The 21,662-nt window shown below is 43.0% G+C and overlaps 1 protein-coding gene and 1 pseudogene across 1 annotated transcript in view; one reads left to right on the top strand and one right to left on the bottom strand.

The window, feature by feature from the left end:
* Positions 1–2,400: 2,400 nt before the first annotated feature.
* LOC117982155 (tubulin alpha chain-like) overlaps positions 2,401–21,662 on the top strand; it is a 205,313-nt gene continuing 186,051 nt past the window's right edge. Inside the window, exons 1-9 of the mRNA XM_034968449.2 lie at positions 2,401–2,563; positions 3,479–3,704; positions 4,575–4,747; positions 5,373–5,501; positions 6,382–6,552; positions 6,987–7,127; positions 7,270–7,485; positions 11,047–11,210; positions 16,166–16,363. Of these exons, the coding sequence (XP_034824340.1) occupies positions 2,558–2,563; positions 3,479–3,704; positions 4,575–4,747; positions 5,373–5,501; positions 6,382–6,552; positions 6,987–7,127; positions 7,270–7,485; positions 11,047–11,210; positions 16,166–16,295 (1,356 nt within the window). The 5' untranslated portion in view covers positions 2,401–2,557 and the 3' untranslated portion in view covers positions 16,296–16,363. The remainder of the gene's footprint in view (positions 2,564–3,478; positions 3,705–4,574; positions 4,748–5,372; positions 5,502–6,381; positions 6,553–6,986; positions 7,128–7,269; positions 7,486–11,046; positions 11,211–16,165; positions 16,364–21,662) is intronic.
* On the bottom strand, positions 19,168–21,418 carry LOC117982075 (retinol dehydrogenase 11 pseudogene; annotated as a pseudogene).

The following is a 21,662-nucleotide window of genomic DNA, read 5'->3' as shown; positions in this document are numbered from 1 at the left end:
TATATAAAAGGAAAAGGTGACTGACTGACTGACTGACTGACTGACTGACTGACTGATCTATCAACGCACAGCTCAAACTACTGGACGGATCGGACTGAAATTTGGTATGCAGATAGCTATTATGACGTAGGCATCCGCTAAGAAAGGATTTTTGAAAATTCAACGCCTAAGGGGGTGAAATAGGGGTCTGAAATTTGTGTAGTCCACGCGGACGAAGTCGCGAGCATAAGCTAGTAGAATTATATGAAGTAATACTAGTACCTACACGGACAAAGGTAAATCCCCCAGTAAGATGATATCTGGCGCATTAGTGATAATTGTAGAGATAACATCGCATCGCACGTATCTTTGATCTACCCTCACTTGTAGTGAAAGGCTATTTGTCAAAAGCACAGCTTAAGTTTAGCTTAGTGAAAGAAATGAAGTTTTTTTTTACCTATCATTTTTTTTCTCCCCCATCATCATCATAACCCACCCACCACTAATCATGGGTCCTCTCGCTGAATAAGAAGGGTTTAGGCCATAGTCTACCACGCCAGTAGAAAATACGGTAGTAGAAAGGTGAAGGAGGAAGCAGATCGAAAGTTCTTCGAGATCGAAGATCCGAAAAGTTAGATACCTAACCGCCTGTCATGCAACTGTACCACAATGACCCAACACAAGTTAACGCAAGTCAAAATAATAAGCGTGCCAAATAAAATTGTCACGCTGTTCGTTTGTTTTGGCCGCAACAATGTCACGCAATTAAATATTGAAAGTGGCACGCCGAAGGGCGCGATGCAACTTTTGCATATCAATAGATGTTTACAAGGATTACCGGCGACAGCGGTTGTGCGTGACTAAACTAAGTGTTAATGAAAGTATTTATTTAAAATTTTGAAAATATTCGCTCTGCTTATTATTTGCTGAAGCATCATGCAGTCAATTTACTGGTACTAAGGGAGAATAACTGCTTTAAAGAATAGCTGCTGAGTGCTGAGTTTTTTGCTGACTCTTCCAGCAAGAGTCCGGTTTTCCAACCGTGCGATAGTAAAGTCTTGTCTTGGTTAGGCTACGTTAAATAAAGATATATTTGAATCATCATCATCACCTTCCTCTCAAAATCAGAAGGATTTTGGTCATAGTCCACCAAGCTGGCCCAGTGCGGATTGGCAGTCTTCACACACCTTTGAGAACATTATGGAGAACTCTCAAGCATGGAGGTGTCCTCACGATGTTTTCCTTTACCTTTAAAAGAAGTGATATTTTTTAATTTCTTAAAACGCACGTAACTCTGAAAAGTTAGAGGTGCGTGCCCGGGATCGAACCCCAGACCTCGGTTGAGATCTATAGAGCGCACTTTGACTTTGCTCAGACTTAAAACACTATGTTAAAACGAGACAGTTCTATATCACTGGCATAAATCTGTCTCGTTTTGACTGAAACTTAAGTCTAAGCAAAGTCAAAGAATGCTCTATAGACCTCAACCTTAGATCTTTAGACAGACTTAATAAGTTTTAGATAGCCAAAGATACGATCTACGAAAGATCTTAAATTCTATGGTACATCAAGGGTGGCAAGTACGTTACAAGTAGGGTACGCCATGGGGGAGGACCCCATAGTTAGAACTATTACGACACAATGGAGTTTGACGGGTCCCTTTATGGGGTAAAAAGACCCCAAAGTTAGTAGTCGTTCGTAAGTTAATTTGCATTTTTCTGTTTATTCTTCTATTTAGGGATGTCGGTATGATTCTAGGCGGGCAACGAATTTTGGTAGCTCTGTTTAAATATTGAATCTATTGGAAAATTTCTGGGTAGGTAGGTACATATAGGTAGAAAAATACATTTTTTGAATTGTTTTTGCACCTACCTAAAGTAATTATATCACACTATGTATTCGAGTGTGTGTGTGTGTGTGTGTGTGTGTGTGTCTGTATGTATACATGTTTGTTACTCTTTCAAGCAAAAACTACTGGATGGATATGGCTCAGAATGAAGATAGATTACACCCCGGATATATATACCTAGACTAGTGCGAGAAGCGATTGGAATTCGTAAACACCAGAATTCCAATCGTGAGGATGACCTTAAACTAGCAAACATTCGCTACTGCCCCTGACAGCTTGAACCAATGTACTCTGTGGCTCGAACTTATAATCCGACCACGACCCGTGCAATTGGGTTGAAATATCGGCAAATAAAACCATCAAAGTAATCGTGTTATGCACCTACCCGTTATCTACATTTTATTTAAATGGAAATGCACTAGCTTTTAGGACCTTTTATAATATATTTCTTTAAGTAGATATAAATACTTTTTACACACGTTGATATTGAACCTCCTTTATAAAACTGGCTGGCAAAACTCGGCTACTAGTTTAATCAAATTTTAAATTCATCATATTTTCAAAAGTGGAACAAAATCTAACAAAAGATCCGTTCGGCCGTTCAGATGGGCGCTGATTCGCAAATTTTTTTCAAAATTTCTGTTTAAACACCAAAATTTTTGTAATAATTTAGTTTACACGGTTTTTTTATATTTATTTATACATCCGTGCTCTAAATTTTTAGTATCTATGATGGTAAGTTTTTTTACAATTTCAGTAGGTATTTGTAGACAATTATTTCTGGAGTTTTCCTAGTCTTTAATGATCTTTAGTTATTAAATTAGCACCTTGGGCTTGATAGGCACTTGAATAGATAGGTATAATTAATAAAAAGATTTTCTAGTAGACTAAATTGTCAAAAATAAACCTCGAAAAAAATATTATGCTATGTGAGAGTCGTGAAAGAATGGAAAGGTTAGATCATTAATCATCAGGTAGGTAGCCCATGCCCATCCATCTTTAAAAAATCTAACTGAAATTCATCAGAGATTTCTAGAATAAATCGAATAACGACATAGTGAAAACGTGACAAAATTTTACTTGACACTAGTTGATGCCCGCGACTTTGCCCGCGAGGATAATTAATCTTGTGTGAACTCTTTGATTTACCAAGAATCAAGATACTATCTTACCCTATGTAACTCTCCAGTTATTTAACAATATCCGTTATATCGATGCAAAAAGTCAGGTCGATCCGTTGCTCGGTTGTGGCGTGATTGAAAGACCAACTAGTATTTCAGATTGTGCCACACGCCATGACAGTTTACTCCGGCGCTTCTTCTGCTTGAGGCATGTTGGCTTTCATGCTTTAGTGGAGGAAGCGCCGGGATAACTAACTCTCAGGTAAACATGTGATGCTTGCCACAATTTAAGAAAGAATCATTTTTCTTTTCTTTTCTTTTCTTTTCTTTTCTTTTCTTTTATTTTCTTTTCTTTTCTTTTCTTTTCTTTTCTTTTCTTTTCTTTTCTTTTCTTTTCTTTTCTTTTCTTTTCTTTTCTTTTCATTTCTTTTCTTTTCTTTTCTTTTATTTTCTTTTAAGTTTAAGTAGCTAAAGTCCTGGTTTTGAATGACCTCGCTGATCTTTAGTCATGTTAACTTTTTACCGACAGAGGGAGTGCATCTCGGTACACGTAGGCCAGGCCGGCGTTCAGATGGGGGTGGCGTGCTGGCAGCTGTATTGTCTGGAGCACGGCATACGGCCCGACGGAACGTTGCCTGCTTGCGAGACTGACCTCAACTCGTGCGACTCCTGCTTTAACACATTCTTCTCTGAGGCGGACCGGGGGAAGATGGTGCCGCGAGTCGTTATGGTGGATCTCGAGCCTACTGTTATTGGTAACTTCATAATAATTAGTTCTTTAAAAAGCAGGCATTACCTTTAAAGTTTTCGAACAGTGCGTGTTGCCAGTGTTGTGACATAATATTATTAAATCCATGTTAAGTACTAGCTGATGTCCACGACTTCGCCCACGTGGATTTAGGTTTTTAAAAATTCCGTTGGAACTCCTTAATTTTTCGAGACAAAAAGTAGCCTATGCCACTCTTCAGGTCTTAGAATATACTCATGCAAAAAATCACGTCAATCCGTTGCGACGTGATTGACGGACAAACCAACAAACAACACACTTTCGCATTTATGATAAGGGTACATTTATAATAAGGGTACTGATTACGAACAGAGAGAGCGCTTTACTGACTTTTTTTTCACCCGGGATAGGATGTATTTTAATGTACAGGATAATAATTATTAGCCACAGTGATATTAGAAGCTGCAGGCTTTCTTTACACCTTAATTTCTTAATGGAAGGTATATTCAAAGTCTCGATCACCGCCGCAAGGTCGCCGGCTTATCAGTGTTTTATAGGATATATTTCGGAGAGTGTGCTCAGGAACTTTTCGATCTTGTCCCCCCTTCACCATTTTACCACCGAACCGCAAGACGTCGGGCGAGTTTCCATCCTTATGTCGTCGACATTCCATCTACACGCACGAAACGTTTTGCGTCATCATTCCTCATATGGCTAAGGTTTGGAATACTCTTCCGCGATATGTGTTTCCTACCAATTACAACCTGGGTATCTTTAAAACAAGAGAGAATAGGCATCTTGTAGGTAAACGCGTCCCATCTTAGGCCGCATCATCACTTTCCATCAGGTGTGATTGTGGTCAAGCGTATACCTTTAATGCATTAAAAAAAATTTGTAGACGAAGTCCGTTCGGGCAATTACCGGCAACTGTACCACCCGGAGCAGCTGATCACGGGCAAGGAGGACGCGGCCAACAACTACGCGCGCGGACACTACTCCACCGGCCGCGAGATCCTGGAGCCGGTGATGGAGAGGATCCGGAAACTTGCTGATCAGTGTACTGGACTACAGGTCAGTATCTATATACCATACCATAACTTATATGTCTCTATCCTTCTGAAAGGAGACCAATGCTTAGTAGTGGGCTGGTTATGAGAGGATCATGATGATGATGATAATGATGATGATGATGATGATGATGATGATGATGATGATGATGATGGTGTTGATGATGATGATCCTACTTATAATTATTATAAGCGGTAGTAGTCTTGTGCTTGAGAGATAGTCCTCTTATTCAGGGGTGCAGGAGTTGGATTCCGGATACCTCTTGGGGTTTACCGGTGAAGGAAAACATCGTCAGGAAACCTGCGTGCTTGAAAGTTCTCCATAATGTTCTCAAAGGTGTGTGAAGTCTGTTAATCAACACTTGGTCAGCGTGGTGGATTATGGCCAAAACTCTCTCATTCTGAGAGGAGACCTGCTGGCCATGGGCCATGGCGGTTGCATTCCGGGCACGCTTTCGGAGTTATGTGCGTTTTAATAAAAATATCACTTGAAAATATCGTGAATACCTGAAAGTTCTTGTGAGTTGTGCCATAATGTTTTAAAAGGTGGACAACCCATGGTCTAAAGGAGACGTCCTGTGCTCAGTAGTTGGCCGGCGATGGGTTGATGATGATCATGATAATTGCAGGGTTTCTTCGTGTTTCACTCGTTCGGCGGAGGGACAGGGTCTGGCTTCACGTCGCTGCTGATGGAGAAGCTGTCGGAAGAATTCGGCAAAAAGAGCAAATTGGAATTCGCTATCTATCCTGCTCCTCAGGTGAGAAGCTATAACAGTATAGTCCGCGACAGGTCAAGATGGCAATCGGGATATGTGGCGAGGGGACGCTCCGCACACCCGCACTTCACCCGCGCTCGCCCGCACCGGGTTATCGTGGGAGCTGTGCGGGTGTGCGGGGCGTTCCCTCCTCGATTGACATTTCAACCTCTTGCGTAGGTATAAGTCTTGCGTTTTGACGTCAGCCGAAATAAAAATAAACCATCAGCTCGAAACTTCAGTCTACTGCTGAAGTCACTAAAATAGCGGCCACACGCATTAGCACTTTGCGGGACTTATACCTACTATACCTACCTCAAATATAAGTATATCATCGCTTCTGTTTTTCTTTTCAAAAGGAAAAGAGAGAAGAAAGATAAAACTTTTATTTTGGTACTTTAGTCGGGATTTTTGATATTCAAAAATAAATATTTTTTCTTTCTTTTCTATATTGATTTTCCACTCCCTTCTCCAACTCCCTTCGGCGGTGTTCTAGCTAGATTACAACTTTGGTTATTCAAGGGTGCGCATCAACAAATTCCTGAAAGGCCGGCAACGCATTGCTTGTAACAACGGGACGCGGATTTGATTCTAGCTTAGGTACGAAGTAGGTTGCTGGCTTCGGTGCTTTATGTATTTCATGCGGAAATCCCTTTTCATCCTATCAACTTGAGCCTCAATAGCTCAACCGGAAAAGGAGTGGACTGAAAACCGAAAGGTTAACGGTTCAAACCCCGCCAGTTGCCCTATTGTCGTACCCACTCCTAGCACAAGCCTGGCGCTTAGTTGGAGAGGAAAGGGGAATATTAGTAATTTAACATGGCTAATATTCTTTTTTTTTTTTTTTTAAACTTCCCGTATATAACCAGTTTGGTCTCTCCAGGTGTCCACAGCGGTGGTAGAGCCGTACAACGCTGTTCTCACCACTCACGCTACCATCAGCCACTCGGACTGCGCCTTCATGGTGGACAATGAAGCTATCTACGACATCTGTCGGCGGCGGCTTTCCATTGAGCGTCCGTCATATGCCAACCTGAACAGACTGATATCACAAGTAAGACCATTTTTGAACAATTTGACGACTTCCGCAGTAGTGAGCGCTTTGTTCTTAATATTGGGAGGTCCGAAATTAGAGCAGGGAGTTTCATAATTTAGAAATTTTATCTGATCTGATCTGGTGGAAGCCTTGATGGGCCATGGCTAAAGGTACCCATACCACCTAAGCCGTACCTCCAAGCGATATGGCGTTCCGGTATGATCCCTTGTAAAAACCAAAGGTATGGGTTTGATAAAAATTACCATACCTCTTCTTAGGTTCTTCTCGCTTCCATCTTGGATTGCATCATCATTAACCACCAAGTGAGATTTCAGCCAAGGGCTAACTTGTATCTGAATTTAAAAAAGTTCTCTATTCTTTACACCTTCTGCCAGACTAGACCAATTTTCTAGACAAAGTAATGCTTCTATCCAATACTCTTTCAATTACAGGTGGTATCCTCAATAACAGCATCGCTGAGGTTCGACGGAGCGCTGAACGTGGACCTCACAGAGTTCCAGACGAACCTGGTGCCGTACCCGAGGATACATTTCCCCCTGGCCGCCTACGCGCCCGTGGTCTCCGCAGACAAGGTATACACGTCGGTAAATGAATGGTAACACTTTAGAGGAAATAAATCATTTGACTTTGACTTCCCTTTTTTCTTAAGTATTCAGAGCTCATTAACAGGGATTTCGATTAATTCAAAAGACTAATCAACTCCAACTCCCATAGGCATACCACGAAGGAATGTCCGTATCGGAAATCACAGCGGAACTGTTCGAGCCTCAGAACCAGATGGTGAAGTGCGACCCTCGCGACGGCAAGTACATGGCGTGCTGCCTGCTGTACCGCGGCGATGTGGTGCCCAAGGACGTCAACGCTGCCATCGCCGCCATGAAGGGCCGCGCCGGCATCCGCTTTGTGGACTGGTGTCCTACTGGGTTCAAGGTGAGAGTGAGTGCGACCCTCGCGACGGCAAGTACATGGCGTGCTGCCTGCTGTACCGCGGCGATGTGGTGCCCAAGGACGTCAACGCTGCCATCGCCGCCATGAAGGGCCGCGCCGGCATCCGCTTTGTGGACTGGTGTCCTACTGGGTTCAAGGTGAGAGTGAGTGCGACCCTCGCGACGGCAAGTACATGGCGTGCTGCCTGCTGTACCGCGGCGATGTGGTGCCCAAGGACGTCAACGCTGCCATCGCCGCCATGAAGGGCCGCGCCGGCATCCGCTTTGTGGACTGGTGTCCTACTGGGTTCAAGGTGAGAGTGAGTGCGACCCTCGCGACGGCAAGTACATGGCGTGCTGCCTGCTGTACCGCGGCGATGTGGTGCCCAAGGACGTCAACGCTGCCATCGCCGCCATGAAGGGCCGCGCCGGCATCCGCTTTGTGGACTGGTGTCCTACTGGGTTCAAGGTGAGAGTGAGTGCGACCCTCGCGACGGCAAGTACATGGCGTGCTGCCTGCTGTACCGCGGCGATGTGGTGCCCAAGGACGTCAACGCTGCCATCGCCGCCATGAAGGGCCGCGCCGGCATCCGCTTTGTGGACTGGTGTCCTACTGGGTTCAAGGTGAGAGTGAGTGCGACCCTCGCGACGGCAAGTACATGGCGTGCTGCCTGCTGTACCGCGGCGATGTGGTGCCCAAGGACGTCAACGCTGCCATCGCCGCCATGAAGGGCCGCGCCGGCATCCGCTTTGTGGACTGGTGTCCTACTGGGTTCAAGGTGAGAGTGAGTGCGACCCTCGCGACGGCAAGTACATGGCGTGCTGCCTGCTGTACCGCGGCGATGTGGTGCCCAAGGACGTCAACGCTGCCATCGCCGCCATGAAGGGCCGCGCCGGCATCCGCTTTGTGGACTGGTGTCCTACTGGGTTCAAGGTGAGAGTGAGTGCGACCCTCGCGACGGCAAGTACATGGCGTGCTGCCTGCTGTACCGCGGCGATGTGGTGCCCAAGGACGTCAACGCTGCCATCGCCGCCATGAAGGGCCGCGCCGGCATCCGCTTTGTGGACTGGTGTCCTACTGGGTTCAAGGTGAGAGTGAGTGCGACCCTCGCGACGGCAAGTACATGGCGTGCTGCCTGCTGTACCGCGGCGATGTGGTGCCCAAGGACGTCAACGCTGCCATCGCCGCCATGAAGGGCCGCGCCGGCATCCGCTTTGTGGACTGGTGTCCTACTGGGTTCAAGGTGAGAGTGAGTGCGACCCTCGCGACGGCAAGTACATGGCGTGCTGCCTGCTGTACCGCGGCGATGTGGTGCCCAAGGACGTCAACGCTGCCATCGCCGCCATGAAGGGCCGCGCCGGCATCCGCTTTGTGGACTGGTGTCCTACTGGGTTCAAGGTGAGAGTGAGTGCGACCCTCGCGACGGCAAGTACATGGCGTGCTGCCTGCTGTACCGCGGCGATGTGGTGCCCAAGGACGTCAACGCTGCCATCGCCGCCATGAAGGGCCGCGCCGGCATCCGCTTTGTGGACTGGTGTCCTACTGGGTTCAAGGTGAGAGTGAGTGCGACCCTCGCGACGGCAAGTACATGGCGTGCTGCCTGCTGTACCGCGGCGATGTGGTGCCCAAGGACGTCAACGCTGCCATCGCCGCCATGAAGGGCCGCGCCGGCATCCGCTTTGTGGACTGGTGTCCTACTGGGTTCAAGGTGAGAGTGAGTGCGACCCTCGCGACGGCAAGTACATGGCGTGCTGCCTGCTGTACCGCGGCGATGTGGTGCCCAAGGACGTCAACGCTGCCATCGCCGCCATGAAGGGCCGCGCCGGCATCCGCTTTGTGGACTGGTGTCCTACTGGGTTCAAGGTGAGAGTGAGTGCGACCCTCGCGACGGCAAGTACATGGCGTGCTGCCTGCTGTACCGCGGCGATGTGGTGCCCAAGGACGTCAACGCTGCCATCGCCGCCATGAAGGGCCGCGCCGGCATCCGCTTTGTGGACTGGTGTCCTACTGGGTTCAAGGTGAGAGTGAGTGCGACCCTCGCGACGGCAAGTACATGGCGTGCTGCCTGCTGTACCGCGGCGATGTGGTGCCCAAGGACGTCAACGCTGCCATCGCCGCCATGAAGGGCCGCGCCGGCATCCGCTTTGTGGACTGGTGTCCTACTGGGTTCAAGGTGAGAGTGAGTGCGACCCTCGCGACGGCAAGTACATGGCGTGCTGCCTGCTGTACCGCGGCGATGTGGTGCCCAAGGACGTCAACGCTGCCATCGCCGCCATGAAGGGCCGCGCCGGCATCCGCTTTGTGGACTGGTGTCCTACTGGGTTCAAGGTGAGAGTGAGTGCGACCCTCGCGACGGCAAGTACATGGCGTGCTGCCTGCTGTACCGCGGCGATGTGGTGCCCAAGGACGTCAACGCTGCCATCGCCGCCATGAAGGGCCGCGCCGGCATCCGCTTTGTGGACTGGTGTCCTACTGGGTTCAAGGTGAGAGTGCGTGCGACCCTCGCGACGGCAAGTACATGGCGTGCTGCCTGCTGTACCGCGGCGATGTGGTGCCCAAGGACGTCAACGCTGCCATCGCCGCCATGAAGGGCCGCGCCGGCATCCGCTTTGTGGACTGGTGTCCTACTGGGTTCAAGGTGAGAGTGAGTGCGACCCTCGCGACGGCAAGTACATGGCGTGCTGCCTGCTGTACCGCGGCGATGTGGTGCCCAAGGACGTCAACGCTGCCATCGCCGCCATGAAGGGCCGCGCCGGCATCCGCTTTGTGGACTGGTGTCCTACTGGGTTCAAGGTGAGAGTGAGTGCGACCCTCGCGACGGCAAGTACATGGCGTGCTGCCTGCTGTACCGCGGCGATGTGGTGCCCAAGGACGTCAACGCTGCCATCGCCGCCATGAAGGGCCGCGCCGGCATCCGCTTTGTGGACTGGTGTCCTACTGGGTTCAAGGTGAGAGTGCGAGTGCGGCCCTCGCGACGGCACGGAAGTGTGACCCTTGAGCATGGTTTTTTTTAATTTTTACCAAAAACATTTACTGTAAAGAGAAAAAAGAGTAAAAGTGGACAGGGAAGCACTTACTCTGTACCAGTGACCCTTGGCAGTGCGAGAGGTTGTAGAGGGAGTAGAATAGGTACAAAAATAAGATAGAAAGTTATTCATGAAAAGAGAATAGAGAGAAGCAAGTGATAATATTATGTTAATTGCATAAAACACACATAACTCTGAAAAGTTAGACGTGCATGCCTGGAATCAAACCCCCGACCTCCAGAAAAGAAAGCCGATGTCCTAACCACTATAGGATCACAGTTTCTCTGACAGTTATGTCGTTACTAGATGCTCACGACTTCTCTCCGCGTGGATTTAGATTTTTTGAAAATCCCGTGGGAACTCTTTAATTTTTCGGGATAAAAAGTAAGCTATGTCCTTTTCCAGGATGTAAGTTAACTTCAAATTTCATCGAAATCGGTTGAACTGCTGGGCCGTGAAAAGCAGACAGACAGACAGACACACTTTCGCATTTATAATATTATTAGTATGGATTATAAGATGTGTTATTTGTCCACAGGTGGGCATCAACTACCAGCCGCCGTCGGTGGTGGCGGGCGGTGACCTGGCGCAAGTAAAGCGCGCCGCGTCCATGCTGAGCAACACCACCGCCATCGCCGAAGCGTGGGGCAAGCTCGACCACAAGTTCGACCTCATGTACTCCAAGCGGGCCTTTGTGCACTGGTTAGTCTTTTTTTTATTCAGATATAAGTTAGCCCTTAACTGCAATCTCACCTGGTGGTAAGTGACGATGCAGTCGAAGATGGAAGCTGTCTAACCTGGAAGGGGTAGGTATGGCAGTTTTTAATAAACTCATGCCCCTTTGCTTTCTACACGGCATCGTACCGAAACGCTACATCGCTTGGCGGCACGGCTTTGCCGGTAGGGTGGTAACTAGCCACGGCCGAAGCCTCCAACCAGACCAGAAATTTAGAAATTACAAAATTGCCCGGGACCTCCCACTAATAAGACCACTACGCCAGGGAGGTCGTCAAAAGTCTGTTGTGGACATAAGTCTGTTGGAGTTATGTCCTCCCGACCGAATTTCAGAAATGAGGAGATCCGTAGGGCTACCAGAGTAACCGAAAGAGCTCAGCGGGTTGCGAAGCTGAAATGGCGATGAGCACGGCACATAGTTCAAAAAACCGATAGACGTAGAAGTCCCAAGATCAGGAAAGTGCAGCGATGTAAGACCTCATGCTCGATTGCGATAGAATGACAGCTAGAATGTCACGATCGCAATCACATCTGATTGGTTAACGCTCGCTCACTATTGGCTACAATGCATTGTTGCAACAAGAATCGCACAAATTCAGCCAATCACAAAAATTGAGATTGTCAAAATGAGTCGCATTGAGTCGCTGGATTCAGGCGGTGAAAGACCGTGGCGTATGGAAGTCCTTACAAGAAACCTATGTCCAGCAGTGGACGTCTATCAGTTTATGACCTAGAATAATAAATACTATAGAACGCTGATGAAGTTACTTTTGTATGAAAACCGCGCGAGCCACCTCGCACACTATCTTAAAGAATAGCGTATTCAGCACACAGCCATCGCGACTCTACTATTGGCCAAAAAATTACAAGCAAAAATCGTCTGTATCTTTTTAACGGTACGGTTGATTTTGAAGTACCATTCAAGTATTGTATTGCCAGCTATGATAAAAATTTGCACAATAAATATTTTCAGTTCTTAATATCATGTTCCAAGCGTTGATAATTATTGTGCTTATTGTGCAAACATCTGAAAAACATGTTTCACTATATAAAGTACATGTCGCTCGAAGTAATCACTTTAAAAATAATTAATTAAATTATTGTGAAAATTTTTGTACGTCACTGGCAATACACAAGCCACTGACAAATAGTGATGTGTAACAATTGGAAGTCGATATCGATAATAATTATCAATACGTCATAATTATTGGCTATCTTAAAGGGCAGTTAAAGATGGTATGGCATTGTTTAAATTTATTTACATACATGACGATTTCTAACAGACTTTCGAAAAAAAGGTTCTCAACTCGACTTATATGTATGTTAAATATCAGTATGTACCTACCTAAGTTACCAATCTTCTCACTTCAGCCGAGATCCTGTTCTTACGATTTCAAAATCAATAATGGTACCGGAAATGTCTATAATTCAGTCATTCTCTAGAATACCTAGTCAATCCATGATATACCTGTCTTGTTTTGGCAAAGTATAAAATATGCAATCTATTGTTGTCCATCATCATCATGATCAATCCATCGCCGGCTCACTGCAGAGCACGGGTCTCTTCTCAGAGTGAGAAGGGTTTGGTCGTAGTCTACCACTCTGGCCATGTGCGGATTGATAGAATTTATATAAGTATATTGATAGACTAGATAGTAAATAGATCAGTCTGTCAGTCAGGCCGGAGGAAGTCTTATTATATAAATAGATCTACTATTGTTGTATTACTACCTACTATAAATTATGCTATAGTACTTAAACTTTTTTATAACAATAGGTACCACAAGATGTTTAGCCTTTATTAACAAAAATACACTATCGATAAAATTATCGACACACGCAAGCCCAAAATTAAGAGCGTTGACGCGTGGGACCACTTCGCAAGTTCTTTGTTTGTTTGAAAATGAAGGAAATTTTTGTATGAATTTGTTTTGTTTGCTGGCCATCTTTTTTCCCCGACCGCAGCGATAATCCTTGAAGATACTTAGTGTATATCCCCTTATAGCAATAGCTTCTAATCTGCCCACAAGAATAGGAACAGAGACGGTATTAAAAGCCTTGGTGAGATCAATAATCACGCCTACTACTTTGTTCTTAGCTTCTATACGATTAACAATTTGATCAGTCAGAAGGTTGATGGCATCTTCTGTAGACTTTCCTTTCCGGAAACCAAACTGATTCTCAGATAATAATATGTTATGTCTATTCAAGAAGCTGGCTGGCTGGTTGTTCAGAATTTTCTAGATGACATTTGAAAGCATTGTTAGCACTGAGATAGGTCTATAATTTGTAATTAAGGTACTCCAATAAATTTTGTACAATTATGACTTTAAGGATTTTTTTTCTGAAAGAAAACCTTCAAGCTCTGTGCACATGCCAAGTGTCAAAAAAGAGTTCCATACAAAAATGTTCTAGGGAGCCTTATGAAAATTAAAAATAAATTTTGTATGGATGTGAAGTTTTTTTTCACTGGTTCACAAATCACCAGTGACCCAAGTTGTCGAACATTTTTTGTTTCGTAACCGTCTGTCTGATAGTTTTCAAGAGCCTTAAGGGTATCCTAGTCAGTTATTCACGTCTGGCTATCTTTATAATCTTGTTGCCCTAGAGTTTTCACTTTTACGCACACGGAAAGTTTGCTCTGCTTGACCACGATACGTGATCATCATTAGCTATGATTGGAAGACTTGAAATTGGCACAATACAATTTCGTAGCTGGGCCAATTTCAAAAGTAGCCTGTGATTTAGTAGCATTTACTAAAAGACCATGCATAACAGTTCTTTTTTGTTTTGATATTTCTAGGTCATCTGTAATCAGTCATTGGTATTTTTATGAGTGTGTCAAGAGTTGGGAGAAGGTCATTGTATCGAAAAACTCTTCTCATAAGGCTTTCGGTGGCTTTAGTGCCCACAAGACAGTTCTTATATTCTTCTAAGTGACACTGTAAGACTATTCGTATGGACGTATTCGTATGGATAGCTTGGCCTTATGTTTCTTATTATTGCTATGTCTATCTTCTCTTATTGTAGGCATTACGAGATACTCGTGTGTTTCCGATGTTTTAGTAAACCACTAAAACAAACGGGGCTTTGAGTATTTACCGTGTGAAAGACTGAGTTTTGATATCACTGTAGTTTTTGTATGTTAGAAATAAATGTCTTTGTTAGAAATAACCAGAGAATGTGTTTATTATATGTGTTTTTCGTGGTTATATGTTAACTAAAGACGCACTCAAAATCGTATAATTTAGTAAACGTCTTCTGCAAGAATAAGGATTTGATAGGATTATTATTTTTCAATAAAATTAATAATTCATTAGCAATAGATCTTTAAAAAAGGCTTGTTCTTAAATATTCCAACCTTTTTATTCGTTATTACTCCTAATATCTGTAGCACTTCGCACATGAATAATTCCTAAAAAATCGGTAATTGTGTTGAACGCTCTTAACATTGTCAACCGATATAATTTTTCGAGATTATGCCTCGATCTACAAATATTTTAGTAGATTTTTATCTTATGGACGAAAGAAATTCCTTTATTTACCCGGACTCACATTTTTATTTCGCATACGACTTATAATTACAGTAAAACTCGGCATCTTTTCGAGTTTTGTACGGCAGCTCTAATCACGGTGACAATTGGGCAAAAATGGCCCATAGAAATGTGCTCAAAAGACTTTGATATGAGCGTTTGCTCATATCCGCGGCTCGCCTGCCCCGCCCACATGCTTCATCAAGTAGAGGGGGATTCCAACATCAATGGTTTATGATAATGATGATGATAACCGAATTTTGACAGAGATTTGCCATTTGCGCACGAGATAGTGCAAAAGTATCTTATCTACCTATATTCTCGAAGATATTATTATTTATCAGTACCCTTATTATAAATGCGAAAGTGTGTTTGTTTGTTGGTTTGTCCTTCAATGACGTCGCAGCGGTGCAACGGATTGACGTGATTTTTGCATGGGTATACATATAGACCTAGAGAATGACATACGTTCCCACGGGATTTTTAAAAAACCTAATTCCACGCGGACGAAGTCGCGGGCATCAGCTAGTTATTAATAATTTATGCCTAGTTATTCAATAGGTAGGCACTCAATTACACTATAAAATATTATTATACTTACATAAAAACTTTGAGTAACATACACACAATTCAAACAGGAAAAAATACGACGCGTATGATTTTTTTATACCGTCAAGGTGATATTTTTTCACCTCTGACAAGTTTAGGTAATTCATAACTTTGAATAATATATTAAAACTTCATCCGCGTGGATTTTGGTATTTTTTCCTTGATTTTCCGGCATACAAATTAGTCTATAAGTATTCGTTACTGGGATGAACCCTGTACCAAATAGAGTTGCCCGCAGATTCTTCCAAGTGAAAAGTTCCATGAGAAAGGTTTTCCCGGGAAAAAGTAGCTTCTGTCCATCTAGGTTATCTAGGTAGCTATCTCTGGCACCTACCAATCAAAATCAATTAAACGGATAGGCCCTGAAATGCTAGCAAAAAACAAACACACTTTCGCATTTATAATATAATTTTGGTTATAGATAGGTACATTATTCGTATTTTAAAAAGATTTATTAGAGATAGCAAAACCTTTTTGGTTGATTTCATGGACCAGTAGCAGAGTGAACTAGAATGAAGGAACTCTCGGTTTAAGCCTGAATCGACGATAAGTCAAATATTAGACTATGGTGACGTCACGTACAATCATAGAGAAATAGGGCTCAGGGCTATGACGTCGAGGCCTCGACGCTTTGTTAGAAGTTACCTAACTGTCCTAAACTGTGTATATAGGTAAATGGGGAGGACTACTTGTTGCTAAGAAAGGATTCGTACTGTGAGTCCTGCAATGGTAGCGGTACAAGTATGTGTGAGTGGAATAAATAAAAGCAATTTTCCACAGGTATGTTGGCGAAGGTATGGAGGAAGGAGAATTCACGGAGGCTCGAGAAGACCTCGCAGCCCTAGAGAGAGACTACGACGAAGTGGCTATAGAGACGTCAGACATGGCGCCTGGAGATGACGAGCTATGACGTCACTACACCACCATCCACCCGCCATATGGGACACCTCGCATGGTGCACGCTGATTGTGGAAGATAGTCTCAGCATGATGTACAGGTGATGTCTTCTCGAGCAGTTAAAGTGCGTCAGACGAAACCAAAACAACCTGAGGCTCTAGTGTAACTTTTGTTTAGAACTGTCTAATGCAACAGACTGGTAACGATTGGCATACAAAATATCAAGCCTTTTTAAAATAAAGAAGAAATAATAGATCAATAGAAAGAAAATCAGATTGGGCTACTTACGAGTGAATGAAGTACATCATGTATTTTTACATAATACAGAACAAGATAAGAAAGAGCAGAAAGAAATCAAAGCGATGGAGAACATTCAAAAGACAGTCATAGCTGAATAAGAGTGTAGTTATAATATAAAAGGAACAGCTACATTATTAAGGACACAATAGTCAAACGTATCGTTTGAAAAAGATACTGCAACTCTCTTGGATTATGGGTTTAATTTCACTGATAATATCCCTTTACCTCCATTACTATCTTGGACTGGCATCATCACTCACGATCAGCTGTTGAAAAGGCAGTCAAGTAAATTAAACAAGTTTCCATCAAATAAATTAAGAAAAGCTTGTTTGATATTCATTAGTACAGTCTGTTGAAGAGCTGTATCGTTATAGTTCTTGCATTTCACGAAGGCCACTGACTCATGCTTCTGTTTAAGTCGTATCGGTATACGTAAGGTACACTAAATGTGTGCGTTTGACAGCGCTTGCTCGCGACTGATTGGTCCGACATGCACGCACACTTACGCCATGTAAACGACGTTACGACAAGTAAAGTTCACTAGCCTTCGTGAATTGCAAGAACTGTACCCCTGATAGACCACAGCTATCTTTGACTGCATGAACACTCATGATCAGTTGAGATGCAATTGCGGGTCAACTTGTCATCAAAAAAGACTTGTTTATTAGTCATTAGTTCAGTCTGTTGAAGTGTTGTTACCAGTGTTGCTATAGTTTTTTTTTTTTTTTTTTTCTCTAGGAGGAGGAAAAATCTCTAATGGACTTCTGTCTATTGACAGGGTGTGTCCGACTCGCACGGACTAAAAAGACCTCCCCTCTGCGAGATCAGCACGAAACCGTGTAACATTACTTCGTGCTGATCCTCTGGTTGCTCTCTCTCCTTTTTTTCTTGTTTTTCTCTATCTTCCCTTCTCAACATTATGGCTCTCAGCATCTGGCCGTATCTGTGCCACTCATTTTCGCTTGACACCATACGGGCTACCAGATTTTGGGCGTTGACACTGTCACTTGCTCCCTGTGCTGCTTCTCTAAGATCCGCGCACGCGGGACACTCAAAAATCGCGTGTCTCGGGGTGTCTTCCTCTCCGCAAAAGTAGCAATTTTCAGTAGGCGCTTTCCCTATTGCGATGAGGTAGGTGTTGAACACCCCGTGGCCGCTGAGTGCTTGTGTCAGCCAGCGGTCTACTTCCCCATGCTTCCTCGTGTGCCATTTTTCCAAGTCGGTAATGAGTTCTCTGGTCCCTTTGCCTGCTCCCGACTGTGTTGCTATAGTGTGAGAAGCGAGGCGGTTGTGGAGCGTCGCGACCGAAGCGGACGCCCAAAACCGCGGCCGCATGTTTATAATATTAATTATAGCAGATTTGCGAAAAATTTTAAAGGTTCGAAAATGTCCGCTGAGGTCGGACGATGCTCAACTTGCCAACGAAAGGCCGAACCCTTTCAATACCACGTACGAAACTTAAGCACGAGTAGAACGCACTTTTGATGACAATAAATCAATTTTATTTGCGATTTGGTGATACGCCTTGAATTTTTCGAATGTCACCCGCATTACTCTTCATAAAACGAAAGCGCGTGTTAATACTCTGTGAGTACCCTTATTGAAATAGAGTTTACTGCGTGTTTGCGTTTCGAGTTTTCCATAGAATATGAGCTCTGAGATGCAGCCTCCCTCTATAAAACATTATAATTTTTTGCGTTGTATCACGTATGGCGATGAATTATTTAAGTGTAATTGTTTTGTCCACGTCTGTGTTGTTAAATGTTTAAAAAGTTTTGCAGTGTTTCCTTGTCTTGTTTAATAAACGTATACAGATCTTCATTTTGGTTTTCATTGTATTTATTGTAAGTATAGATAGGTACCTCATAGCTGCTAACCTACAACTACGATAAACGAAGACATGGCCAAAATACGACTGGAAAGACCAAGACACGACCAAGACAAGAAAGTCGTGTTGGTCTCGTACCGTAAGATATTACCAAGACAAGACCAGGACATGCCCAAAACAAAACATAAACAGGACTGAGAGAACACCAAGACAATACCATGACAAGACCAAGACAAGACCAAAACAATAGCAAGTCAAGACATACCTATTCTAGGTATAACAAATGTCGGTACGGTATATTCAAACTTAATCATCAAATTCTCTATTCCTTCACTCTCATAGCAAGATGGGACAGAAATCTGACACAACCAGAGAGATATCATTCGCAGGACCGACTCCGAGGCGCAGAGGTGACACATCGTTATCTTCCTTACTTTGGGCTGGTACTGAGAATTTCTTAGCAGAAAAACCCAATATCTGTTTTTTGCTTGACCCGGGAATCGAACCCAGGACCTCGTTATCCGCAGTTAAACATGCTAACCCCTAGACCAAAGAGGCAATTATTGATTATACCGATAAGCGGTCGTATCGGGAAATGGACATATTATCGGGAAGTGTTCATAACTCATAATGGACCCAAACGCCGCGGACGTCTACTTAGTAAAAATGTGAATAAATAAAAAGATAAACATGGTCGATTAAAAAATAATTTTATTTGTAACAAAACGAAAATGTCCTGTATCAGACCAAACCGTTCCAAATCTACCTCCTTCTAAATGTTAACCGACCGTACCAAATCTATCTCCTTCTAAATGTTAACTAGTTCTTCTCTGTTCAATTTAACAAGTTTTATTGATTCGTCCCATAATTTTTGCGCCAGGTCTTCATCATAAGCCATCGCTGCAGCTTTAGACAGCTTACAGTTGTAGAACATCTCTCCACTCACTGCTCCAGCGTCATCGTCTAACGCCACATGAATAGCAGTCTGAGCTCCAACCCGAGGATTCTTTAAAAAACCGGAAATATGCGTCACTTTAATCAATAAGTAAAACATAATTTTAAGAATTTTGTTGTGAAACTTAATAATAAACGTGGCTACATATCCTGGATCCGCATTATTGACCACTATATTTGACCATTTCAACTTTTTGGCTAACTCCCGAGTGAATAGTGCCAAGCAAAGTTTACTATTTGCGTATATTTGAAATGAAGTCCAATATTTTATGTCATTCATCTTTCTAAAATTAATTTTCCCTTTGAAATGTGCTTGGGATGTCACGTTTACAATCCGAGAAGGTTCTGAGATTCGTCCAGTGTTTTTCAAAAGCGGTATCAGCAATAATGTTAACAGGAAATGCCCAAAATAGTTAGTCTGCATTGTAAAACTCATATCATCTTCTGTGATATACTCTTCGCCCATACAAACTCCAGCGTTGTTAACTAATATATGTAATTTTTCTTCACTTTTGATTATTTCATCTGCAAATTTTCTAACCGACTGTATAGAAGACAAATCAAGTAATCTAAATATAACCTCTTTATTCGCTGTTTGATTTATAATATATTTGTGTCCTTCTAGACCTTCCTCCTCGAATGGACAAGCAATTATCACTCGAGCACCTCGCTTTGCGAATTCCGTTGCGATCTCTAACCCCATACCTGTTGTGCCTCCAGTGACTATGGCTGTCTTTCCATCCAGTTTTTTGTTTGATTGACATAATATTGCAATGGTAGAGGTGCACTTTAAATACACACCCAAAACTATTAACGTGAATAATAATAAGTAGATAAAGAACATAACTATAGCTAACAGAACTCAGAGAATGTGTGAATTTGTTTTCTTTGTTGGATGAAATCAGTATTTTATCAAAGAATAGTAACTATTATTAACTTTTATCAATAATAATTACTGTTATTAACCTTGGACATTGTGTAGTACAAGTTATAAGCTAACAATCCCTATGTACATAGGACTAAATCAGTGGTAGATGCTGTTGACGATTCAAAAACACTTGTAACAGTTTAATTGAATAAAAAATATTTTTATTTTATTTTATTTTAAGCGAAAACACGAGTTCTTTTTGAAACACAGAATGTTTATCTAGGTAACTTAAAAGTAAATACGTATTTTTATTATTTAGTATTTCTGGGTAGGTATTTTTGCTTTCGATCGATTTACATCTTTGTATTTATGTGGACCTCACATACACTCCCAAAACTATTAACGTGAATAATAATAATAATAAGTAAATATGGAACATTACAATATCTAATAGAACTACCAGAATGTTTGGTGTTTGAACCTTGTTTGGTGTATGACTTTTATTGTGACTTTTATCTATTTTATTAACCAAAACTAGCAACTGACCTTGGAAACTGTGTGGTACAAGTTATAAGCCAACGACATAGAGCCTCAATAGCTCAACCGGTATAGGAGTGGACTGAAAACCGAAAGGTCGACGGTTCAAACCCCGCCCGTTGCACTATTGTCGTACCTACTCCTAGCACAAGCTTCACGCTTAGTTGGAGAGGAAAAAGGGGAATATTAGTCATTTAACATGGCATTCTTTTTTTTAAAAAAAAATTTAATGCATGAGGTGACATTTTTACTAGAGATTCGGAAGGAGCGAGAGGGTGAGGGGTAGAGTGGGATGATATAACTATAATAAAATTGTTAGCGCTACAATATGGATATCTTTGATGCTGGTATTTGGTAGCCTAACATAACCGTAAATATTTTTGAATACTCTTAAACCTAAAAAAATGTTTCTGGGTGCATATAAAAAAATTACTTTCATCCAAAGTTCAATTAAAACATTTTTGGATGCATTTTGTACAGGAAAATTTTATTTTATGCATTAAAAAATATCGGCCCTTTATGCACTTGGTCGGTTTTTAGGGTTCCGTAGCCGAATGGCAAAAAAGGGAAACCCTTATAGATTCGCCATGTCTGTCTGTCTGTCTGTCCGTCCGTATGTCACAGTCACTTTTTTCCGAAACTATAAGAGCTTTACTGTTGAAACTTGGTAAGTAGATGTATTTCCTGAACCGCATTAAGATTTTTACAAAAAAATAGAAAAAACAGTAAATTTTTGGGGTTCCCCATACTTAGAACTGAAACTCAAAATTTTATTATTCATCAAACCCATACGTGTGGGGTCTTTAAAAATGATATTGAGGTTTCTTATATCATTTTTTTCTAAACTGAATAGTTCCCGCGAGAGACACTTCCAAAGTTGTTAACTTCTAATA

The sequence above is a fragment of the Maniola hyperantus genome, chromosome 5 (assembly GCF_902806685.2).
Source record: "Maniola hyperantus chromosome 5, iAphHyp1.2, whole genome shotgun sequence".
NCBI lineage: Eukaryota > Metazoa > Arthropoda > Insecta > Lepidoptera > Nymphalidae > Maniola > Maniola hyperantus.
Note: the sequence above shows the minus strand (reverse complement) of the source record. Positions and strands in the feature narration are given on the sequence as shown.